The sequence below is a fragment of the Phyllostomus discolor genome, chromosome 11 (assembly GCF_004126475.2).
Source record: "Phyllostomus discolor isolate MPI-MPIP mPhyDis1 chromosome 11, mPhyDis1.pri.v3, whole genome shotgun sequence".
NCBI lineage: Eukaryota > Metazoa > Chordata > Mammalia > Chiroptera > Phyllostomidae > Phyllostomus > Phyllostomus discolor.
In genome coordinates, this window is record NC_040913.2 from 87,242,105 (window position 1) to 87,262,144 (window position 20,040).

General features: G+C 46.7%; 1 protein-coding gene across 1 annotated transcript in view; it reads right to left on the bottom strand.

Annotated features, from left to right (window-relative positions):
• The window catches only part of TRAPPC11 (trafficking protein particle complex 11), a 33,751-nt gene that overhangs the window by 11,777 nt on the left and 1,934 nt on the right, over positions 1–20,040 (bottom strand). The window contains exons 2-20 of the mRNA XM_028526519.2: positions 19,698–19,922; positions 17,671–17,840; positions 16,948–17,018; positions 16,063–16,177; positions 14,756–14,855; positions 14,120–14,193; positions 11,686–11,782; positions 9,883–10,016; positions 9,083–9,230; positions 6,774–6,867; positions 5,979–6,058; positions 5,801–5,879; positions 5,664–5,718; positions 5,193–5,338; positions 4,719–4,780; positions 4,251–4,383; positions 3,478–3,608; positions 1,686–1,841; positions 95–282 (exon numbers count right to left, since the gene is read on the bottom strand). Coding sequence (XP_028382320.1) covers positions 95–282; positions 1,686–1,841; positions 3,478–3,608; positions 4,251–4,383; positions 4,719–4,780; positions 5,193–5,338; positions 5,664–5,718; positions 5,801–5,879; positions 5,979–6,058; positions 6,774–6,867; positions 9,083–9,230; positions 9,883–10,016; positions 11,686–11,782; positions 14,120–14,193; positions 14,756–14,855; positions 16,063–16,177; positions 16,948–17,018; positions 17,671–17,840; positions 19,698–19,901 — 2,237 coding nt within the window. The 5' untranslated portion in view covers positions 19,902–19,922. The remainder of the gene's footprint in view (positions 1–94; positions 283–1,685; positions 1,842–3,477; positions 3,609–4,250; positions 4,384–4,718; positions 4,781–5,192; positions 5,339–5,663; positions 5,719–5,800; positions 5,880–5,978; positions 6,059–6,773; positions 6,868–9,082; positions 9,231–9,882; positions 10,017–11,685; positions 11,783–14,119; positions 14,194–14,755; positions 14,856–16,062; positions 16,178–16,947; positions 17,019–17,670; positions 17,841–19,697; positions 19,923–20,040) is intronic.

Below are 20,040 nucleotides of genomic sequence, written 5' to 3' on the forward strand. Positions count from 1 at the left end.
AGTGACCGACTGTCTCAAAGACCAAATTCCTGACACGCAGGATTTAAGAGAAACGAGACGACCTTCCCCAGCCGGCCCGGCCCGGCCGACTCACATGGTGCTGGCCTGGACCACGACGCTGTCCCAGTGAACCTCGCTGTCGGGGAGCCTGGGCCACCTCCGGAAGGAGCGCGCGGCCTGCAGGGCCTCCTGGGACGAGGCCGCGTCTCCACCGCCACCCTGCCAGCTCAGGACCACGCAGCGCCCCGTCTCGTGGCCCAGGACCAGGTCCACAGAGGTGATCTGGAAGGAGGGCGTCTGTCAGACATGCGGGCTCACTCCTGGGTGGCGCCACCCCTCCCGAAGCCTCACATCCCACAGGGCTGGCCTGTGGGGTCCACCTAGGGCCCCGGGGTGACGCGGGTCTTGTCCCGCCACCTATCAGCGGGGACGCTGGCTTGTGGCACACCGGGTTCCCACTGCTCCACCTTCTGGCAGAGATGAGAGCCTGGACCTCGGGCTCAGCCACTGGCCGCCAGCGCTGCAGCACCCGGGCAGGCCGGACCCTGGGGGGCTCGAGGACGGGGTGCCGAGTGAGCAGCACCCACGTCTGGACAGCCAGTCGCACACTCAGAGCCTCGCTCCCCGGTCTCCCCGACGGCGTCTACAGGGTCAGCAGTGAAACTCTCTGCCGGTCACACAGATGTCCTTTCAACTGAATGCACTAACAAAGCATGCAAAATAGTATAAATTCTGATTTACATCTGGTGGGCTTCCTTAGGTTCCTTGTAAAAAATATGTAATTTAGTCAAAATCACGAAGACCTTTTTAAATGAACACTCAAGCAGCTCTGGATACTGGCTAAGACTGAATCCCACAGCTGCACAGACACGGCTGCGGGGACACCGGTCGTGCAGTCTGGTGTGTCCACCCCGGAACCAGGTCCCGAGCGCACGCCCGCCAGCCACGCTCACTCGTGCCGTGGACACAGTCGCTTTGTGGGTGCTCACTGCGCACCCGCCACCACTGCAAGCAGTTCACGCCGACTCGCTCCCCCAGTCCTCACGACACACTAAGGGGAGTCCTGCCACTGTCGCCACTGTGCAACAACCACCTGACACACCAAGGGCCAAGGAGCCGCCCGGGCCCCCAGCCAGCGAGCTGAGAGCGGAATTCAAACCCACGGGGTCGGCGCCGAGTTCACGCTCGGCAGAAACGGGACTTTCACCACCTATGTCTGAAAGGCATTTTAATTACCGGCATTACACGGATTCTTTCCAATATGTGTCTTCACTTTTTCTTCAAAAATATGCAATCAGCCATGTTGAGACATCAAAATGACATAAATCTTCAGACCGAACTGTCATGTCACACAAAACATAATTGCTATATTATATAATACATGCACTTCGTTTAAAACTCCTTGAGGGGCCGCGTCACCACTAGAACGTAAGGTTGGTCTCAGGCACTAAGGGAAGGACGTCTGACACACTCTACTGAGCAAAGAGGCCAGCTGCTGAGCACCGTGCACAGAGTGTTCTCAGCGCAAGGAGGCCTCCCAGGCCGTCACGAAGGGGTTCCCTTGGAGGGTCCAAGTGGCACATTTCCATTTTTTACTTCATCAACCTCTATATTATTTCAAAGTTTTCTGACACACACACATACTTCTGTCATTTAAAATATCTCAGATAAATTACATAACTCACCTCTATTTTCTTCCCCACGTCTTCGGTTTTTGCAACGAACTTGAACAGAAACTTCCTTGTTTTCCCAGGAACTAAGCACATCCTCCCCTGCGTCGTGTTCTCCAGAACCTCACTGGCTCTGGACGCTTCCTGGATCACGCAGAGCTGGTTGTACTCCTGGAAGAGAGGGCAGTGGAGCGGTGGGTGACACACGGCACGTGACCAGCGCGCTGGAGCCCGGGAGGCTTGCCTCCACCAGCACCGAGGCGTCAGGAAGGGTCACGGACACACGCACGTTGTGTGTGCGCTGGGGGCACTTATCCACGCCCCGCCACCACCTGAGCAGGGGCAGGGCCAGCTCACGGCACACGAGCTGGAGTCTAGGAACATCAGCCCTCCCGGTCCTGGACAGAGAAACGGAGGCTCATTCTTTGTTGTACTGGGCACTGTCGTCTTTTCTTAAACAGCCTTCTTTGTCCCGGGCTCCAGTTCCACCACAGCATCTCATGCGTCCTGTCCTCCCTGACTGACGGCAGCTCCCTTCACAGGTCCCATTTACTCCCTCTTGTCCCCTTAGATGAGGAGGTCCCCCATGTTTCAGCCCTGGGCCTCCGGGCCTCTTTCCCTCTCCCGGTTCATGTCGCTGCAAAGCTGCTCCTCGCCCACCTACTCTGCACCTTTGCTGTGTGCTGCTGCCCACGAGAAACCTCTCGTTCCACCTGAGACTGTCCGTCTCGTGGGAGTGTGTGCCAAATCACCGCACAGATGAACCCTCGCCCCACGAAGCCCCTCCTTGCCCCCACCTCTCGTGCGGCTGCTGCCTTCACTCGCCCATAAACATGTAAACAGAGTGGGCCCCTCTGCTTGCTCACCGCCAAGCGTGTTGTCCACGCTCAGCTTCTCACACGTGTCGGACCTTGATCTCCATTCTGAAAATTTTCCTTAGCGTGCCTCCTGTGACTGCACTTCTGGCCGGTGACACGTAATTCAGACCCCACCACCGTCTCAGGCCATCGTCAGTGAGTCAGTCCTGGCCCTTGCCCCCCAGTGCTGATGTTTTAATGGGGCCCACATATGCTGAATGTTTGCAGGGTCACCACAGTCCTGAGAACATTGTCACTCTCAGTAAGTGTGTGCTGGGTAAAGGCTCGACACACCTTCTGGGCGACCGGAAGGTAATTCTCTATCAAGGGGGCCTACAACTGGAGCAGCTGGAACGTAACCGACAACTTGACCAGAACACCACACTCCGAGAGTGCTCAAGTGCAGGAAATTCTGCAGGAAAGGGCTGCTTGCACGTGCGTGTGCATCGGAAGTGTCGAGCCTGGTCAGGAAGTCAGCGGCGACAAGCCCCAGGCAGCGGAGGAGGAGCAGCGGCGGTGGAGGAGAAGCGCCCGTTCACACGGTCACGCCTCACTCACGTCCGCCCCACCTCAGTTACGTCAGCCCCAAACACACGGCGGCTCAGTACTGCACAACTGGTGTCAGTGCGAGGCCGCAGAGCAAACGATTTTGGAAATTATATTCACTCTGAATATCTCATTTGAAATTGGGGTTATGTGTTTAAAAAACGCACCAAGTTCTCAGGGTTCACAAGCATGGGATGGAAAACAAACGTAGCAGGGACAACGTGAGCTTTGAATGGCTGACACAGAAGCTGAGGACTGTGACCACGTCACCTGTCATTTGTTCCTACGGAGCCACCGAGACCTGACGGTGACGAAGCTCAGTCGCCCCAGTTGGACGGGAGCCAGGCCAAGGCCCGCGAGCACGGGGTGAGCACGCTGCGAGCACGCGCTGGGAGGCGCCGTACCTGGTTGTTGAAGCCGACGCAGAGCCTGGAGAACCGAACGGGGTGCGGACAGTCGGCCCGCAGGTAGACGTCCAGCTGCACAGGAACGTCGACGTGGAAGCTCGGGGCGTGGAACTTGGCCTTGCACTGCACTGGAAGTGAACGAACGGGCCGCGTCGCAGGGCCGCACACGCTCAGGGCACCCGTGGGCCCCAGCCCCCCCCGCCCCGTGCGCGCTCTGCAGAACGGACACCCCTGACGCAGGCCGTCGCACCGGCGTCTGCCCGTGTCTGCGGCCTGTCGACGGGCGCACACGCAGCTCACTTTCTAGAGACAACCCAAACTAAACGGGCTGCGGAGGCTCCGGGAGCGACACTGACACATTGTTTGTGGGTAGTTTTTATTGCGAGCTCTACTACCAGTCAACGTAGAACGTAGAAAACGTTTCCCGCATACAATGTGCTAACATAGAACTTCAGAGGAGAAAGAACCATTCTGTTACTTTTGATTTATTGCAAAACACCTGCCCTAGCCAGTAAAGCAAAAACCTTTTAAACAACAGTCTTTCCAAATGTGTTTCACAGAACACCTGAACTACAAATGAACACAGTCGACTTAAGACAGAAACTATTTAAAATTTTGATCATCGGTGGGGAAAGGTCCGTTTCCCTGCCAAAAGGACTATACTTTGAAAATGCCTCCTCTGACTTTCATGATTCTTATTCTGTACCTATTCGTCCCGTGGAAACAGGGCTGATTCCCCTGAGATAACAGCGCAGATGCTGGCTACCCACCAAACGGCACGAAGTCCTGCACTCCGATTGTGAAAACGTTGCTGCCGGCCAGCGAAATCCGGTCCGCCCACAGCTTCTGCGCCGTCTTCACGGCCAAGGCATCACAGTCGGGTTCGGGGTCAGGACTTTCATTCTGCACCAACACACAGTGGAACACTTGCTCAGCCAGTTAGAATGTATGTATAAAGGGACACAGAGCTAAGTATACACAGCCTTAGGACTCATTTTATGTACAGCATTCCGGCCCCGGCCGCTGTGGCTCACTCAGTGGGGTGGGTGTCACCTGCAAGCCAAAAGGTCCCTGGTTCAATTCCCGGTCAGGGCACATGCATGGGTCGTAGATTCAGTCCCCACGTGGGGCACAAGGGGCAACCAGTCAGTTTCTCATATCGATGTTTCTCTCCCTCTCCTTCTTCCCCCCTTCCCCTCTCTCTGGAATCAATAAAAAAAAAAAAGATTCCAACCTACCATTAAAACATTTATGAGGTTCTTTTCTATCCGAGATTTCTGGTCATCTTTCAGAGTTGAAGCTAATGTGAAGGAAGAGGGGAAAAAATTAGAAATGTAAGACAGGCAAGTACGTCCACTACCCGCCCCCATTTAAGGTACTAAAATATTGTAGAATAAACATCTCTGCCAAGCGCAATTCCAGAAAATCCAACGACAGCATAGCTTCCTAAAAGCCCCAACACTTCATATACCTCCACCTGAAGTCTACGTGAACAATTATCTTATGCCACGTTTTAAAAAGGCAGAAGAATTTTGTTTTCCCAACTATGACAAGTTCCATGGAGGCATGAGTCCCTTCACTGCGCAAAGTGACCTGTACATAGTAAAAGCACCACCAGATACGTGAGGCAACTGTAATTCTTCCAGGTCTGAGAGCTTAACGTTGCTACGCGATCTTAACAATTCAGTTTTACTGCAAGAACATCGAGTGACCTCTTCCGAGGAGTTCCAGGGAGTAGGTGATGTAATCTTTCAGCTGGGCCATGAGGTAGGCGCACTTCAGCGCCGTGGTCAGGATGGACGTGAGGAGAGTCCACCAGCCCTCGCTGCGGTAGTCACACATCACGTAGTCCAGCAACCTAGAAGGCGGCGGAAGGGAAGACAGACTGACACGCGGCCCGAGAAAGGGCTGCTGAGTTCTGGAAGAGGACAAAGCGCTTCGCTCATTCTACGTAAACTCCAGAAAATTCTGCTGCAGTAGTTGAACAGGCATTTTCACATGTGGCTACGTGTGAGGTGGCCTAAGACTTTGAAAATGACCGTACTAGTAGACAGCACTTGAAAAAGTATCACAGCAATGGAGTTGACTAAATGCAGAAATAAGTATGGAAATTCAATTGCTACTCTAACATTTCATTAAGGAAGTCAGAATACTTGTAAAAACAGACAGTGACTAGCACTCACTTCAAAGCTTTGGTATAATCCTTTGCATAGTAATATTCCTCTCCCATTTGAACCACTATAAAGGAAAGAAAAGTTTATGTACGTAATTTAAAATGATTCACACTTGGATGAAACTGTGGCATGTTAGGACTACATACTTAGATGACTCTTCATTCTTGGACACTTATACTTCTTAAATTGTGCAACAGCATTGCTCAGAAGAGTTATTATTATTTCCTGTTAGAAAAGATAAAGTGTGAAACACTCCAATAAAAATACTCTAATGTTTTCCTTGAATACTATAAAAAGCAGTTGACATTGGGGAAAAAAACTTACAGAGTGAACAACATTTCTCTCTCTCAGCTGGATCGCAAGGATTCCCACCTTCTCTTTCTCAGGATCCGAAAGATCAAAACCTGCACCAGATAAGACACAACCCATTTTAGACAGCTCATTTGCATAGTCCTTCACTGAACACTGGGTGTGTGCATTCCTTGAATCCTGTAATATGATGTATGTAACATTCCTAAACATTCTAGAACTTTAAAGACTCTGGGAGACGGCTGTATTGGCGCGGTAATTCTCCGTGAGCTCCGCTGTGAAGGGAGCACCACTGAACTCGGTCTCCTTGGCCGGCTGGGACAGCCACCTGACGGACAATGCCAACATCAGGCTCTGCACACAATACACTTCCTGGAGAGCCAAGAAATAACTTCTCAACACTTGCTACAGGGATTGCCCAAATTAAGCAAGTATGTATCAAACACGAAAAAGATGCAGAGAAATTATTTTTAAGATGGAACAAACTAATGCTATTTAAAATATCAAATAAATCATTCAAGTTAACTGGAATGAAAATATTAAATAGACCAGAGTGGCTTATTAATTGTGCTGTTTAAGACATCCAAACGTTAGTATTTTAACCATATCCACATCTTTAAGTTATTCTGAGATGTAGTGATACCAACAAGACATTGTAAAAATTTAAAAAACTGAAAAGGTGTTTTAAACCTTTTAAAAGGTGTTTACAAAGCACACGTTTTCACCTCGACAGAATGTGCTTGTTAGGACAAAACTGTGCCAGCAGCCGCTGCCGTGGGAGGTTCAAGGGCAGAGGGAACGGCGACTTACTCAGCACTCCTTGTCGCCATGACCTCTGTCCGTAGAAGTCCAGGGCGCCCGTCTGTGTTTCCAGGGGGTCGGGGCTGGGGTACGCGACGGAGGCCTGGAAGTGAAAACAGCCCTGAACACACGAGTTCAGGCGACCCGCCACAAACCGCCTCTCCTCAGCTCCGACAGAGTAAAAACGTGTTCATGAACACCAATGCCGAACACAGGCAAGCATCGAAGATGTGACTGGTTCAACGTACATTAAATTCTCACAACGTTTCATTCAATGGGCAGGGGGTCTCAAAACAATCAGACTGAACAAGCCAAGCTGATTCTGACACAGGGGTGCAAGGCACAGCGAGTCCTCGCACCGCCTCCCGTCACTGTGACACTGAGGCAGCACCGCGGGACCTCACTGCTATTCACACCGGTCCCCCACTCCGACACCCTAGGGGGAAGCTGGCCTCACTGCGCAGCACCCAGCTCAAAGCCATGGACGCCGGCGACTACGCCAAGTGCGGACGTGCCGGAATTTCTTTACGTTACTTTCTACCTTTGCTATAATAACCCAGTAAAAGAATTACAGATTATGACTGATGTTTATTCCGTATGTACCAGTGCTTCTTGTGCACGTGAGAAGAATGCTATAAGGAGTCTTTTAAAAAGACACTCTTTTCCTTGCTTGTCACTTGTGCTGAAGTCCTGATTTTGGTGGGGGAGGGATATTTTTGGCATGAGAATTTACAAACGTATACTGCTTTATTTTTCTTTTTCATAACTTTTCTCCTCTCAAACCAAAACGTAATACAAGTACGTTGTTGCAAACTGCAGAACACAACCAAATGGATTAAAATTTAAACTAGTTATCAACCTACTGCCACTGCTAACAATGTGCAGATGATTCTCCGGGTTTGTGTGGAAACATTTAGTCATCCTGTCACCTGGAATAATTTTTCACCCCGCTTTTTTCATTTATATGTAATCTGTGTATTTCACCATACCATTAAATATTCTTCTAAAACATTATTTTTCATGGCTGCTTGCTGTTCCATATTTTAATAAACTCTCCATAGTTGCTCATCTTGTTATTTCTATTTTACATTACAATTAATAAATCTGTCAGAACAACTTTACAAATAAACCTTAGTACTTATCTCTTAAGATCTCTCTGCTTTAGATTTCCAGAAAATGCAATTCTGGGTCAAAAGATAGGCATGATTTTGAGGTTTCTCAAATTATTATTTGACAGAAATATTATTTTATATTCCAGCCAGTGTTATTTTTAATGCCCATTTCCTCATATCCATATAAAACCTAGTTTTAAAACCTTTTAAAATACTGTATTCAAAATACAATATGCCGAACTTTTACAATATAAAACACACAATGAAGTTGTCATATACAAATAATGTGGTAGAAAATAGTCTAGTTATATTATGATTTAAGAAAAAATCCACCCATTAAAGTACTAATATGCAAACTGTTTTTGAAACAGTTTTTAAGGTAGTACTGTTGACAATATCCAGCTATCTTCAGAGAAGAAACTGAAAACTTTAAGTGAAAATAAACTAGTGTCCCAGGTTCGATTCCCAGCCAGGGTACATTCCTGGGTTGCAGGCCATAACCCCCAGCAACCGCACATTGATGTTTCTCTCTCTCTCTCTCTCTCTCCCCGCCTCCCTTCCCTCTCTAAAAATAAATAAATAAAATATTTAAAAAAAAATAAACTGACATAACTATATGAATGAAAATGAATTTACACATACACACCATGTTCTTTATTTTAAAGGTGCTTATGGGGAACCTGGTATCTAAACACAATCATCAAAGAGAAAGGCAACATGAAATGTCGAATTTAGGAAACCATGCAGCTAACATTACATCCCACACGGGTCATTAAGCGTTTTCCCCAGAGAAGATCCACAGGGAGAGGAAGGAGCCCAGGGTCGGCCAGTCACACAAAGCACACGCCCTCCAGTTCCCGCAGACGTGGCCGCAAGAACACCACGCTGGATTTACGGTGTGGCACACGCCAGACTGCGGCTCTTATTTAAAGTAATTTTCTCTTGTCTAAATCACTAGCTATTGACAGTCATCAATCAGTTCCTCAAAGAAAACCTGCTCAAGTCACAGTTGAAAACCGAGTACTCAGGTGAACATGGAGTACTTGGGCTAAAACTGAAAATAACTCTAATTTCCGAAAAATAAAGAAACGCTGATTGCACTCAAAAGCTTGGCAAAAATTACCCACGCCAATTAGTTTCCTCTGCTTCTGGGAGACAAGGACCCAGGTTCCCGAAGGCCAGACCCCACGGCAGGCGGTGACTTACTTCATGCTCACAGAGGGTCTTGGCCAGCTGCTTCCGCTCCTGGGCGTAGTGTGCGGCCTGCTGGTAGTAGAAGCCGGGGTTCTGCGTCTGAATGGCTGTCAGCCCCAGCTTGATAGCTTCATCGAACAAATCTCCAAAGGCTTGGAATCTAATGAGGAAAACAAAAATCAAGAAATTAAAAAAAAAATGAGTGAGAAAGAAGGAGGAAAGAAAATGCTTAGTTCTGTAATCACTCAACCTGGAACCACAGCCTCAGCGACCGCACTGAACTGATGACACCACTGGTGAACTCTGCATCAGCGGGATTCCTTGTGTAAGCACTCGCACGCACTGACTGACTGTAGGTAACAGAGTCTGCACCTACGGCAACCTCTCGGTGCTGGCCAGCCCGTATAAATACACGCCCAAGCTGAATGTCACAACAGTCCCCTCCACTCCCATACATCCATGTTTCTGGGAACAATTCCATTTCAGCAAGTTTCAAGCACCGGTCTCAAATAGGAAGTTCCACGTCAGCAGGCGGTTTTTGTTCACTGCTGTGTTCTCAGAACCCAGGAGCACGGCAGAGACTCAGTAAATACGTGCTGAATGAGAGACACAGTACCCTGAATTAACTGATTCCCATCAAGCAACTGTATGAATCAACATTTACTATTACTGGAAACGTACTCATACACGATCATTCAAGACCTACTTACGGACAGTATCTTAGCTCCACTTAGAACCAAAGCCCACGCTGATCCCACCCCCAAACCCCAGGGGTCTCCTCAGACCCCCCGAGAGTGCGACCTGAGACGTACTGCTTAGCCATCCACGCGGCGTGCTCGAAAGACAGCTCCGCGCTTCCGATTTTTTTCTTGCACAAGTCGATGTGTTTCCGGAACTGAGCGATGGCGTCCAGTGGGGTGTTGTGCTGAAAACACAGCCTGCAGATCTGCAAGATGTACAACCAGCCCCGGAAGAAAAAGGGAAACCCAAGTCAAAAGGCGTGTTCATTCAGACACGCGTCAACTTGGAGACTAGCTTTGGAGAGACCGCGGAGTTCCCGTCCCCGCCGTTCTCCGAGCCGGCGCTGGCGTTGTCCGGCAGCGTGGCCGTGCTGACGCCAGGTGACGTGCTGACGCCAGGTGACGTCCCCTTGGCAGGTGAAACACAACTACCCAGTATTATACTGAGTCTATTCTGTACCTTAGAAAAAGTTGCATAATAGTATAAAGTATATGCTCAATGAAGAACATAAAGATGGGCAAAAGTAAAGTATCCCCAACAGATGGCTAAGAAGGAACAGGTCAACTCTCAGATCTCCAACCGCCAAAGAGCTAAGGTTTTCTACAGCCCAACAGACCACCGTGGACTCCGCGTCAAACAAGGACTACGGAAATTCTGAACAACCTTTGGCTGGGGATTCTGTTTCAGAACGGTAATAATGTATACGTATGCAGGGTACAAGGAAAAACAACAGAAACAAAGCCTACATTTCCTTCCATATAGTTATTACCAGTTTTATTTTTAGGTAGGAAGAAGCAGTTGAAAAGTGAAGCCCTCCCCCATCCCTGTCCCTCAGCCCTCCTTTCCAGAGCAACCAGTGCCCAGCTCAGGTCTCGTGACACGGTCCATGCACAGACAAGTGTGTGTGTGTGTGTGTGTGTGTGTGCGCGCGCACTCCCATATACACTATTATTCTTATACAGATAGCACCCCACTAAATATGCTTTGTGCCACACTTCCTCACCTGAAAATATATCTTGGATTTCATTTCTTATCAACAGATGCAGTTGCCTCATTCTTAAATGTTGTATGATAGTCCATTGTTTGGAATCATAATTTATATTAACCAGTCACTTATTTCTGGGTGGTTTCCAATCTTTTCCTACCACAGGATATAACAAATACCCTCATACGTGTGATTTGCGAGTCTTATTAGCACAGATGCCAGGTATATTTCCTGAAATGGAATTGCTAGACCAAGGGAACATCTACCTACTCTAAACCTGTCGTCATTGCAAAAACAGTCTCTACAGAGACTGGACCAATGTCCGCTTACAGAAACCATGACCTAGGTACCCACCTGCCCCGCACCACCAACCCAGCGCCAGCCCTCTTCAAAGACGGAGAGACGGAGAGTGCACAGACTGAAGCAGAACAAACAGCCCTCCTTGCCTCCTGGGAGCATCTATTTCTGCCATATACAAGCTTAAAACACAGAAATAACAGGTACAAGAGTTTGCACTAAGGCGAACAGATACACCCTTCCCAAGGCTGTGCCCTTAAACCAAGGAAGCCTCCCACTGTCTGAACACACTGCGTCTTTCAAGGTTCAGTAATTGGCAGCTTTCGTCTTGCTCCTTCCTGCTCCCACGAAAAAACAAAGACAAGACCCCCTGGAGGAGTTTTACAAAAACAGCATCCCCTAAACTCAAAACCAAACTTCATAATGAGGCTGCTGCTAAGCACCAGGCCCCCCTGGCATAAAGGGCATAAAAAAACGATCATAATTCATCAAATACTTTTCAGAGCAGGTAATTAATTTTGGTTTTCAAATTGTAAAAAGATAATTTGATCGTTAAAGACAAATTTTCCTTATTTGGAATTATGACTATTACCTTGTAGTTTATAAATCCTGCCATCGTCTTAATTTCCAGGATATTAGTTTCGTGGGCTCTCAATTCGTGTACAAGATTATAGGCGGTCCTGTAATTCCTAAGAGACACATGAGGAAGGTGGTTAATTATGACATAAATTAATTTTAAGAAAAGAGTCCTCAGAAAAAATTATTAAAAATAACAGAGACAATGCCGAGTCAATATTTCTTAGCACTTACCAGCTCAAAACATGTATGAGGGGGACCCAAAAAATCCCAGGATTTATTTATAAAAAATTGTGTATTTATTCTTGCATGTTTAAACTTCAGTCACCTTGAAAGTAATCTCTCTTTGATGCAACACACCCACTGAGACATTCTCTCCACTGCTCAAAACAGTTTTTCAACTCACTGATTCTGATGCCTTTTTGTGCTTCTGCTATTTTTTGTTTCACCTCTTCCTCATCCGCAAAATGTTTCCCTTTGAGGGCTTTTTTCATCCAGGGATACAAAAAAGTCACCTGGGGCAAGGTCAGGTGAATAGGGAGGAGGGAGTCAAGCTGTTTTGGGTAAAAAACTGCTCAACACTCAGCACAGTGTGGGCAGATGTGCTTGTAAATCACCCGTCAAGCATGAAATGGGCAAATGAGTTGAAAGAGTCTTCAACGCAGCCTCTCACAACAACGCCACCTGGCGCACTGACACAGATGGGCTTCTAGAGCACGCGCCTAGTGGGGGAAGCCTGGACTACAAGGAGCCAGTCCTCCAGAAGACAATTCCATTTTTTTAGGTCCCCCTCATGTGTACTAATCTCTGATTTCCTGAAAAGTACTATATTGATTAATGTGCAAAAAGATTCAATGGCTTCTAAGAACAGCACCATTGAGTGCAGATTATCATGTAATTAACACCTGTCAATAACAGAAAATACGTTGGAAAATGAAAGTAAGGTGGACAGTTATCCAGAGCTAATTTATTTTTTTTCCAAGAATGGATATTCACAGAGCACTTTTTTAAAATCTTTTTAAAAAGATTTTATTTATTTTTAGAGAGGGAATGGAGGGAGAAAGAGAGAAATATCAATGTGTGGTTGCTGGGGGTCATGGCCTGCAACCCAGGCATGTGCCCTGACTGGGAATCGAACCTGCGACACTTTGGTTTGCAGCCTGCGCTCAATCCACTGAGCTATGCCAGCCAGGGCTCAGAGTTAATTTAAAAATTTGCATTCTGTTAAAAAGTGGTATTTTTTAAAAGCATCAACATGAGCTTCCCGAACAAAGAGAAACTCTGTCAGGAAAGGTGTTCTCACCCAGCCCAGGTCAAAGGCTCTCAAACCCAGTGTCTCCGCAAGTTACGCGGCTCTCGCTGGTCTGGTCACAGGCCAGAGGGGACACACCCTCCAGGTGGCAGGGGCTGAGGGAGAGACGGGGAGAAAGGAGATCCTGGCAGAAGGAGGCCCACCCTGTTCACGGGAGGCAGCGGTCTTCTCCAAAGAAGACTGTGTCCTAACTTCCGCAGGTACCATCTCTCCTTCCAGAATGATGTTTGAGCACGACTGGAGCGGAAGGTTTTTAAGTAGTACTACGGGTTAAAAATGAACTACATAAAGTCAGCTATCATTAGCTGAAGCCGCTGAGATTCAGAGAACAGATTTTGGTACTTAGCACCTCAATAATAACACGCACACACACTCACACACACACACTCACACACAAAGAGGTTTCTGTAATATTCCTCTGAATACTAGACGTACTTTCATTTATTTCTCTATTTTTCTCCCTGGACACTCAGCTTGTCCCCACTTTAGGACATACTGCTGTCTTTTATCCCTTTGTTACACTGCCACTGCAGTCTTCAAGAACTGAGGGAAAGCCAGAGAGAGATGGTGTTTATTAAGTTGTGGCAGAGGAATAAAATGCTCAGTCATGGCCAGGGCATCTGCGAACACTCAGCAAAGCTCCACGCAGAGCCTCTGAGTAAAAACGATGCCGACAGGCACTGTAAACTAAAGCACAAATTTAATTAAAAATAAAATCATAGCTGAGTTAAATAAATGCACTATATACCTTCAGTTCAGTCTGACTTAGATAACACGTAATGTATATGTAACTCTGGAAATCAGTCTTAACACAAGCATCTTACTGAACATGCGAATAAGAAGCAGAAAGTGGGAACATTTTAATGTCACATCTCTTTAGATCACGACATTTAATTAAAGCAGGCCAGAAAGCCTTGTGACACTAATGAAATTTACTTCCGACAATGGAACTTTTCAAGTCTAAAAATACTACATTCCATTCATCTCTAGACAAACTAAACACAGCATAATTGCATCTAAACCAATATAAACACTTTAGAGTTAATTAGTTTGGTTGTGATTCAGAAACTGCCATTCACACATGGTGGGGTTAACGTAAGGATAAGGGAAATTCAGATGGACAGCTGTTGGAACTTACTTCAGTGCATTCTGTGTATCTTGTTTCAGCTCGTTGAAGAAAGCTATTTTGAACTGATGTCTCACAAATAAAAGCTGAGAAAAGAACAGAAAAACTCATTATTACACATATCTTCTTAAAAATGTCAAAATTTTAATAAGTTGTTAAAAATATTTTATTTAGTTAGTTTTAGAGAGACGGGTTGGGTGAGAGAGAAAATTTTAGTAAGTTTCATTAAGAGGAGACATAAAAGTGTAAGAACAATACTCAAAATTAAATTTCAAGAATTATTCCAACAAATAAGTACAGCTCGCAAGGCCATAAAAATCTATTTTTAGGAACTTCAAGGGCAAAGAATACAAAAACTAATTAGCTTTTAAGTGCTTTTAAAAAAACTAAAAGGAAGTGAAAGAGGATGTGGGGGGATAAATGGCAATGGAAAAAATACAATTAAAAATAAGTAAAATAAAAATAAAACTAAAAAGACAATACATAAATAAACGAACAAATACACCGAAGCCATTTCAAAACATCAGGCATTACTCAGGTGCTGAGCAGGTGGTGAGCAGGTGCACCTCCCCCAAACCGCTCAGCAGCGGACGGCCTGCTCCAGAGTGCGCCCGGCACTCCGGTCTCCAGGGACAAACAAGCACGCACCTGGTGTGTGGTTTTATTCAGAAACTCTTTGTGAGACTTCACTCTTCTGATCTCCGTGTAGTAGTAAGTCTGCGCGTGTTCATAAAAGGCATTTTCTAATCTATTTTTTTAAAATAAGAACAACATTAAAACACCAAAGTTATTTTAAAACAAACTAACAGTCATATTTGTAAGAAATGAAGGTAAAATTCTTTTTTTTTTTAAAGAATGGCAAATTTTTTTTGTTTTGTTTTTTTAAGATTTTATTTATTTATTTTTAGAGAGGGAAGGGAGGTAGAAAAAGAGAGAGAAACATCAATGTGCCGTTGCTGGGGGTTGTGGCCTGCAACCCAGGCATGTACCGACTGGGGATCGAACCTGTGACACTTCGGTTCACAGCCCACGCTCAATCCACTGAGTGACACCAGCCAGGGCAGAAAGGAAGGTAAAATTCTGACAGAGATAATATCTAGTTTACCTCATGACTAAGATAAAAAGTGAAGCAAAACATAAACCAGAATTTCTAGATTAAAAAAATCTAAAATTAAAATTGCAAAAAAGCCATTTAAAATTATGCGCTACCCAAAAAGTACTGTATTTTGGTGTGTATAGTGCACACGTTTTGCCCAAATTTTTAGGGAAATACAAGGGCACGCATTATACATGGGTATGATGATTGCACGCCACGTACGTAACAGCGGGCGTAAGAATCCCGAGTACGATGCACAAGCATGTGGGTGCGCCTCCTGCACGGGGGCACAGGACACAGGGAAATATGGTGGCCGATGAAAACATTCTGTAATTTCTAACAATTAGGTAAATTCTAAGGTTACTTCCACCTTTATTATTTTATCATCTTATAAGAAGTCTAAAAGAAACATAGCTAATAATTAGATTTGACTATTTTTTATGACTTTAGTATTTAGGGTTTAAAGAGTAAGAAAACTAACAGGAAAAAGACTAAAAAATGAACACAGGCCAACGAGGTGAAGTGACATTTGTGTGATGCAAATCCTGCCCCGCTCCCGAACTCCGCGATCACTCAGGCCCAAGGAAAGCCCGGCTGGAGATGCTGAGCCGCTCCGAGCTCCTCCTTCGGGAAAGGGGGCGCCCCTCGGAAGCACCGGCCTGGGCTCAGGCCCGGGCTCCGGAGAGAGCAGAATGCACAGTCACGCAAAGCGGGAGGAACTTCAAGGGTTTTCCTCCATTTGAATTTTTTCCTATGAACATGTATTTTTTCCTTTTTTAATAAATGGGGCTACACTACCAATTTCTCAATGCCTAAAAAAAAAAATCTAAAAAAAAATATTTTCAAGACCTTTATTTACCTTATGATATAACCCACAAGGTGGTCGGTGTGCGGCAGCACAAACAAAGACTTCCCCGAGAGTTCACACGCGTTACACAGAGCCGCAGCCCTCTCCGAAGCAATGACGTCTTCCCCTGTTGACAAGACCCGTCGAGACAGAGAAAGTAATTAGTGTGTTCTTCGCAACGAGCATCTCCCCAAATCTGAACACTATAATGAAAAATAAAAGCCCAAACCACTTCCACCACGCCAGAGCACTGTGCCCCGAGAGCACTGTGGGCTCAGACGTTGCACAGCTGGTAGGAAAACCCTGTGGAACTGCCCACGGAGCCAGGGCAGGCTCAGGGACGCCAGCACACAAGCCACACAGCTGCTCCCCAACCGTCCCTAAAGGGGAAGCAGTCATTCATGGAAGTGGGTTTGGGATGCCACAAGTTTCAACACAGAAGCAAAAACTGCTTTGGCCTCGCAACGTCCGAGAAGGTAGAAGAACAGGCGCCTGAAATGCAGGCATGTTCTAGAGGGGAGTGGGAACTCCCGCTGCATTTTTCTTGGCCCTACTGCACGTTAAGAAAAAAAGTACCACATTCCGACTATAATTTCAAATAGATCTCAGAAACGTAAACCGCCTTCTTTAGAAATCAGTGAATAACTGTTTCGTCAATGATGTGTGCCTAAGTCGGGAAACAAGGGCGACAGGCGAGTGGGACCTGGGAAGTGCTGAGCTCTGGAATATTCTCGTTGTTACAGGAAGCATTCATGCACGCTCTGTGAGTACCTCTTAAAGCTAACACACTGTATTTCTCATAATGCACAGAAGATTTCAACATTAAAATTATGCTCCGTGATAATAAGAATCAGAGGTATAAAGCAATTAACTAGTTACTAATTAACTTTTTGGTACCTGGGGGCAAAGGCGTCTTTTTCTGAATCAGAACCACGGCCACTTTCGTGTTTCTCCCTTGTAAGCTTTGCCTGCGTTGGAAAAATAATAACATTAATTGAATAATTAAGTTGTTTTTTTAAAAATATATTCAAAGCTTTACATAAAGTACAAGTTTGATAATTCAAAGAAAAATTTCAACTAAAAAACTCCCAAGATCAGAGAAAATCTTTCCCCGCATGTACGAAACATATATGCCACAATGATTTAAATTCCAAAAAAGGAATCTCACATCAAGCTTCTAATCCTTGCAAAAGTCTATGTTGAGAGCAAAAGTTTAATATATACTTTCATGTATAAGTTATAATACAATATCTTTATAGTGATACATTACAGAGTAGTCATTCAAAAGAATTATTTTGAAACTGAAGTGGTGATACAGCAAAAGTAGCATGCAACTCACGAGCAAATTACGGTATCTTCACACACACATTATACATGCAAGAAAAGGCGTTTGGAAACTCAGGCCAACTTGTCTTCTAAGCCTCACATCCTGCTCAGCGTTCTGTACGTTAACAGCAAAGCCTCCTGCCTGGAGCTGCACACGTTCCCCCGGGGGTCAGCAGTCCCCAGAGGGACCACCACGGTCTACACAGCGCCCTGCTGGCGGCCTGCGCTCAACGCGAGCGGTCAGCAGACTCGGACAACCTGGGCCGGCCGACACGACGCACGGGGCGACCAGACCTGACTATCTCCACTCGGGTGGCGCACTCCGACTGCTTCTCCTTCCACTGAGGCTCGTCCCAGTCCAGCTCGTAGAACACGACCACCAGGGCCGGCACCAGGTTCAGGTGCTTGTTCATCCAGCCCGTCTTGAGGATCCCTTTGGGGATGTACCACTCATACGAGGTTCTCTGCGGGCGGTGGCACAGGTCGAAGGGTTACTGGAATGCAACAGCAGCACAAAGCACCTGTTCTTGGGCCCCACACCCCCGAGGGGCACAGATCTCACTGGGTGGGCACACCGGCCATCTTTAGCATGAGGAAATCCCAGCTTACGGAGATCAAGAAAGAACTAGAACCTCAGCCCCGGAGCTGCGACGATTCCCACCTACAGAATGACGAAAGCCAAGAGTTTCTTATGAAGTCACGGCTCTCAAATACCCTGGAAGCAAACAGCTCTTTCCCAGGTAAATTCGACTTCTATTCCTTAACCATTCCAGTTTCTGTTTGTAAAAGCTGCTCAATAAAACTATTATCTAAAACCGAACATGGCCCCATTTGTTTGGAGACACACTGCAGGATGGCATTTCACCTTACTTGAGGATGGAGGGGGAAACGAAGGACAATTCTTAAACACAGAAGCCCCACGCAGCCACTGGGGCTCAGCAGGAAGCACCAGTGGGGGGAAGGGGAGGCGGCAGACGTGGGAGCGAGCCCCGGAGAGCTCAGCGGACCTTCACACCACTCCCCTCACTGACGCCGACTACCTCCAGCTCACGGCGCTCTGATCACTGCTACGAGTGAGGAACGACCAGAACAGTAAGGAAACCGGACACGGAAAAACTTGGGAGACTCAACAAAGCACCGGGAAAAGGGAACTAAAAAGCTCCTGAACTGGAAAATTAACCGAGGAGAAATGCACGTGAGTCGCACTGGGCCGCTGGCCTTTCTTGACACAAGCACCACTTCGAAAACTAAAAAGTGTAAGGGCCAGGGGTGCGGTCACTTGCACAGTTTCTGAGAGAGCTCCATTTTTATGGCTCAGTGTACGAAACTGTGTCCTCAGTGCGTGGTTCTCACACACGTAAGAAAAGGATCAGCTGGCGACCAAAGCCATCGGTCCCACCCTCCCAGAGCTGACCTGAGGCCTGGCGTTTACATTTTTAGTAAACACCCCAAGTGATGACAACGTACTTGGTCCCACGGCCAGATTGTCAGAAGCACCACTGTAGGGGAAAAAAAGTCGGGGTCTGGGGGAGATATTTTGATCCATGTGCCTTGTTAATTGACTTTCAGATCAACCTCATAGGATTATAATAAATAACCGACCAACATACACAACTTCCTTTAAAAAGTAAATCGACACACGAAGTACTATGTATGTATTAGCTGCGATTTCACCGTCATTATTTCTTTAGGTAAATAGGGGTCTCTACTATGATGCTCACCCCGAAAGTCAGTTCTGAACTAGCACCCCTCCTCGCCCCACACCGAATAGGTGGTTTCAGTTTATGCAGAACCCCCCAAGGACAGAGAGCGCGTCTTACTCACGTCCTGTTGAAATCCCCATCACCAGCCACTGCACAGCTCCGGAGCCTCACACGAAGCAAGTGCTCCAAGACTGTGTGAAACTGAGCCAGCAGGTGAGGACCATGGATTCTGCAGTGAAACTGGCAGTGATGTACAGGGAGTGTGAAACCTTCCCTTGAGGAGGCCTTTATGGAGACCTGGGGGGTTTTTTGGTTTTGGTTTGTTGTCGTTGTGTTTTGGTTTTTTTAAACAAATGCACGAAGGAAACCCTAAGCTCATGGGATAAAAAGCTTAATAATTATAAAGTAATTATTCCTCTGGGGTTAAAAAACAACTAGCACTAAACACACCTGTAGTGTATCACAGGCATGAAAAGCCCAGGGTTTCTCCACGTATCACGGTAACCACCACCTTGACAGACTCAGGGGTTTTCCAGCACAGGCCACAGGAACAGAAAAACATACCCACACACAGAGGAGAGAGGGAGGACGGCCCGCACGCAATCACAATGTCATTACCTTGGGCCTGCATTTGGGATACTCGTGGTCACCTGGTAGCACCTTGAAAGAAATCGGTACCCGATCAGCCCTCCGATTGGCACAGAAAGCATCCCAGACGGTTCGGTGGACAGCGTTGTACACCACATCCAGGCCCGTCAGAGTGACAAACGCCATGGGCCGGCAACATAACTCCACAGGGAAGTCCCACTGCGTGGGGCTCATGATCACGGCGTGAGGACAACTCTGAAATACAAATGTTAAAAGCCCATTTACATTTCTAATACATAAATCTTCACCATTTAAAAAACATCATAGCCCTGGCTGATGTAGCTCCGTGATTTGAGCACCAGCCTATACACTG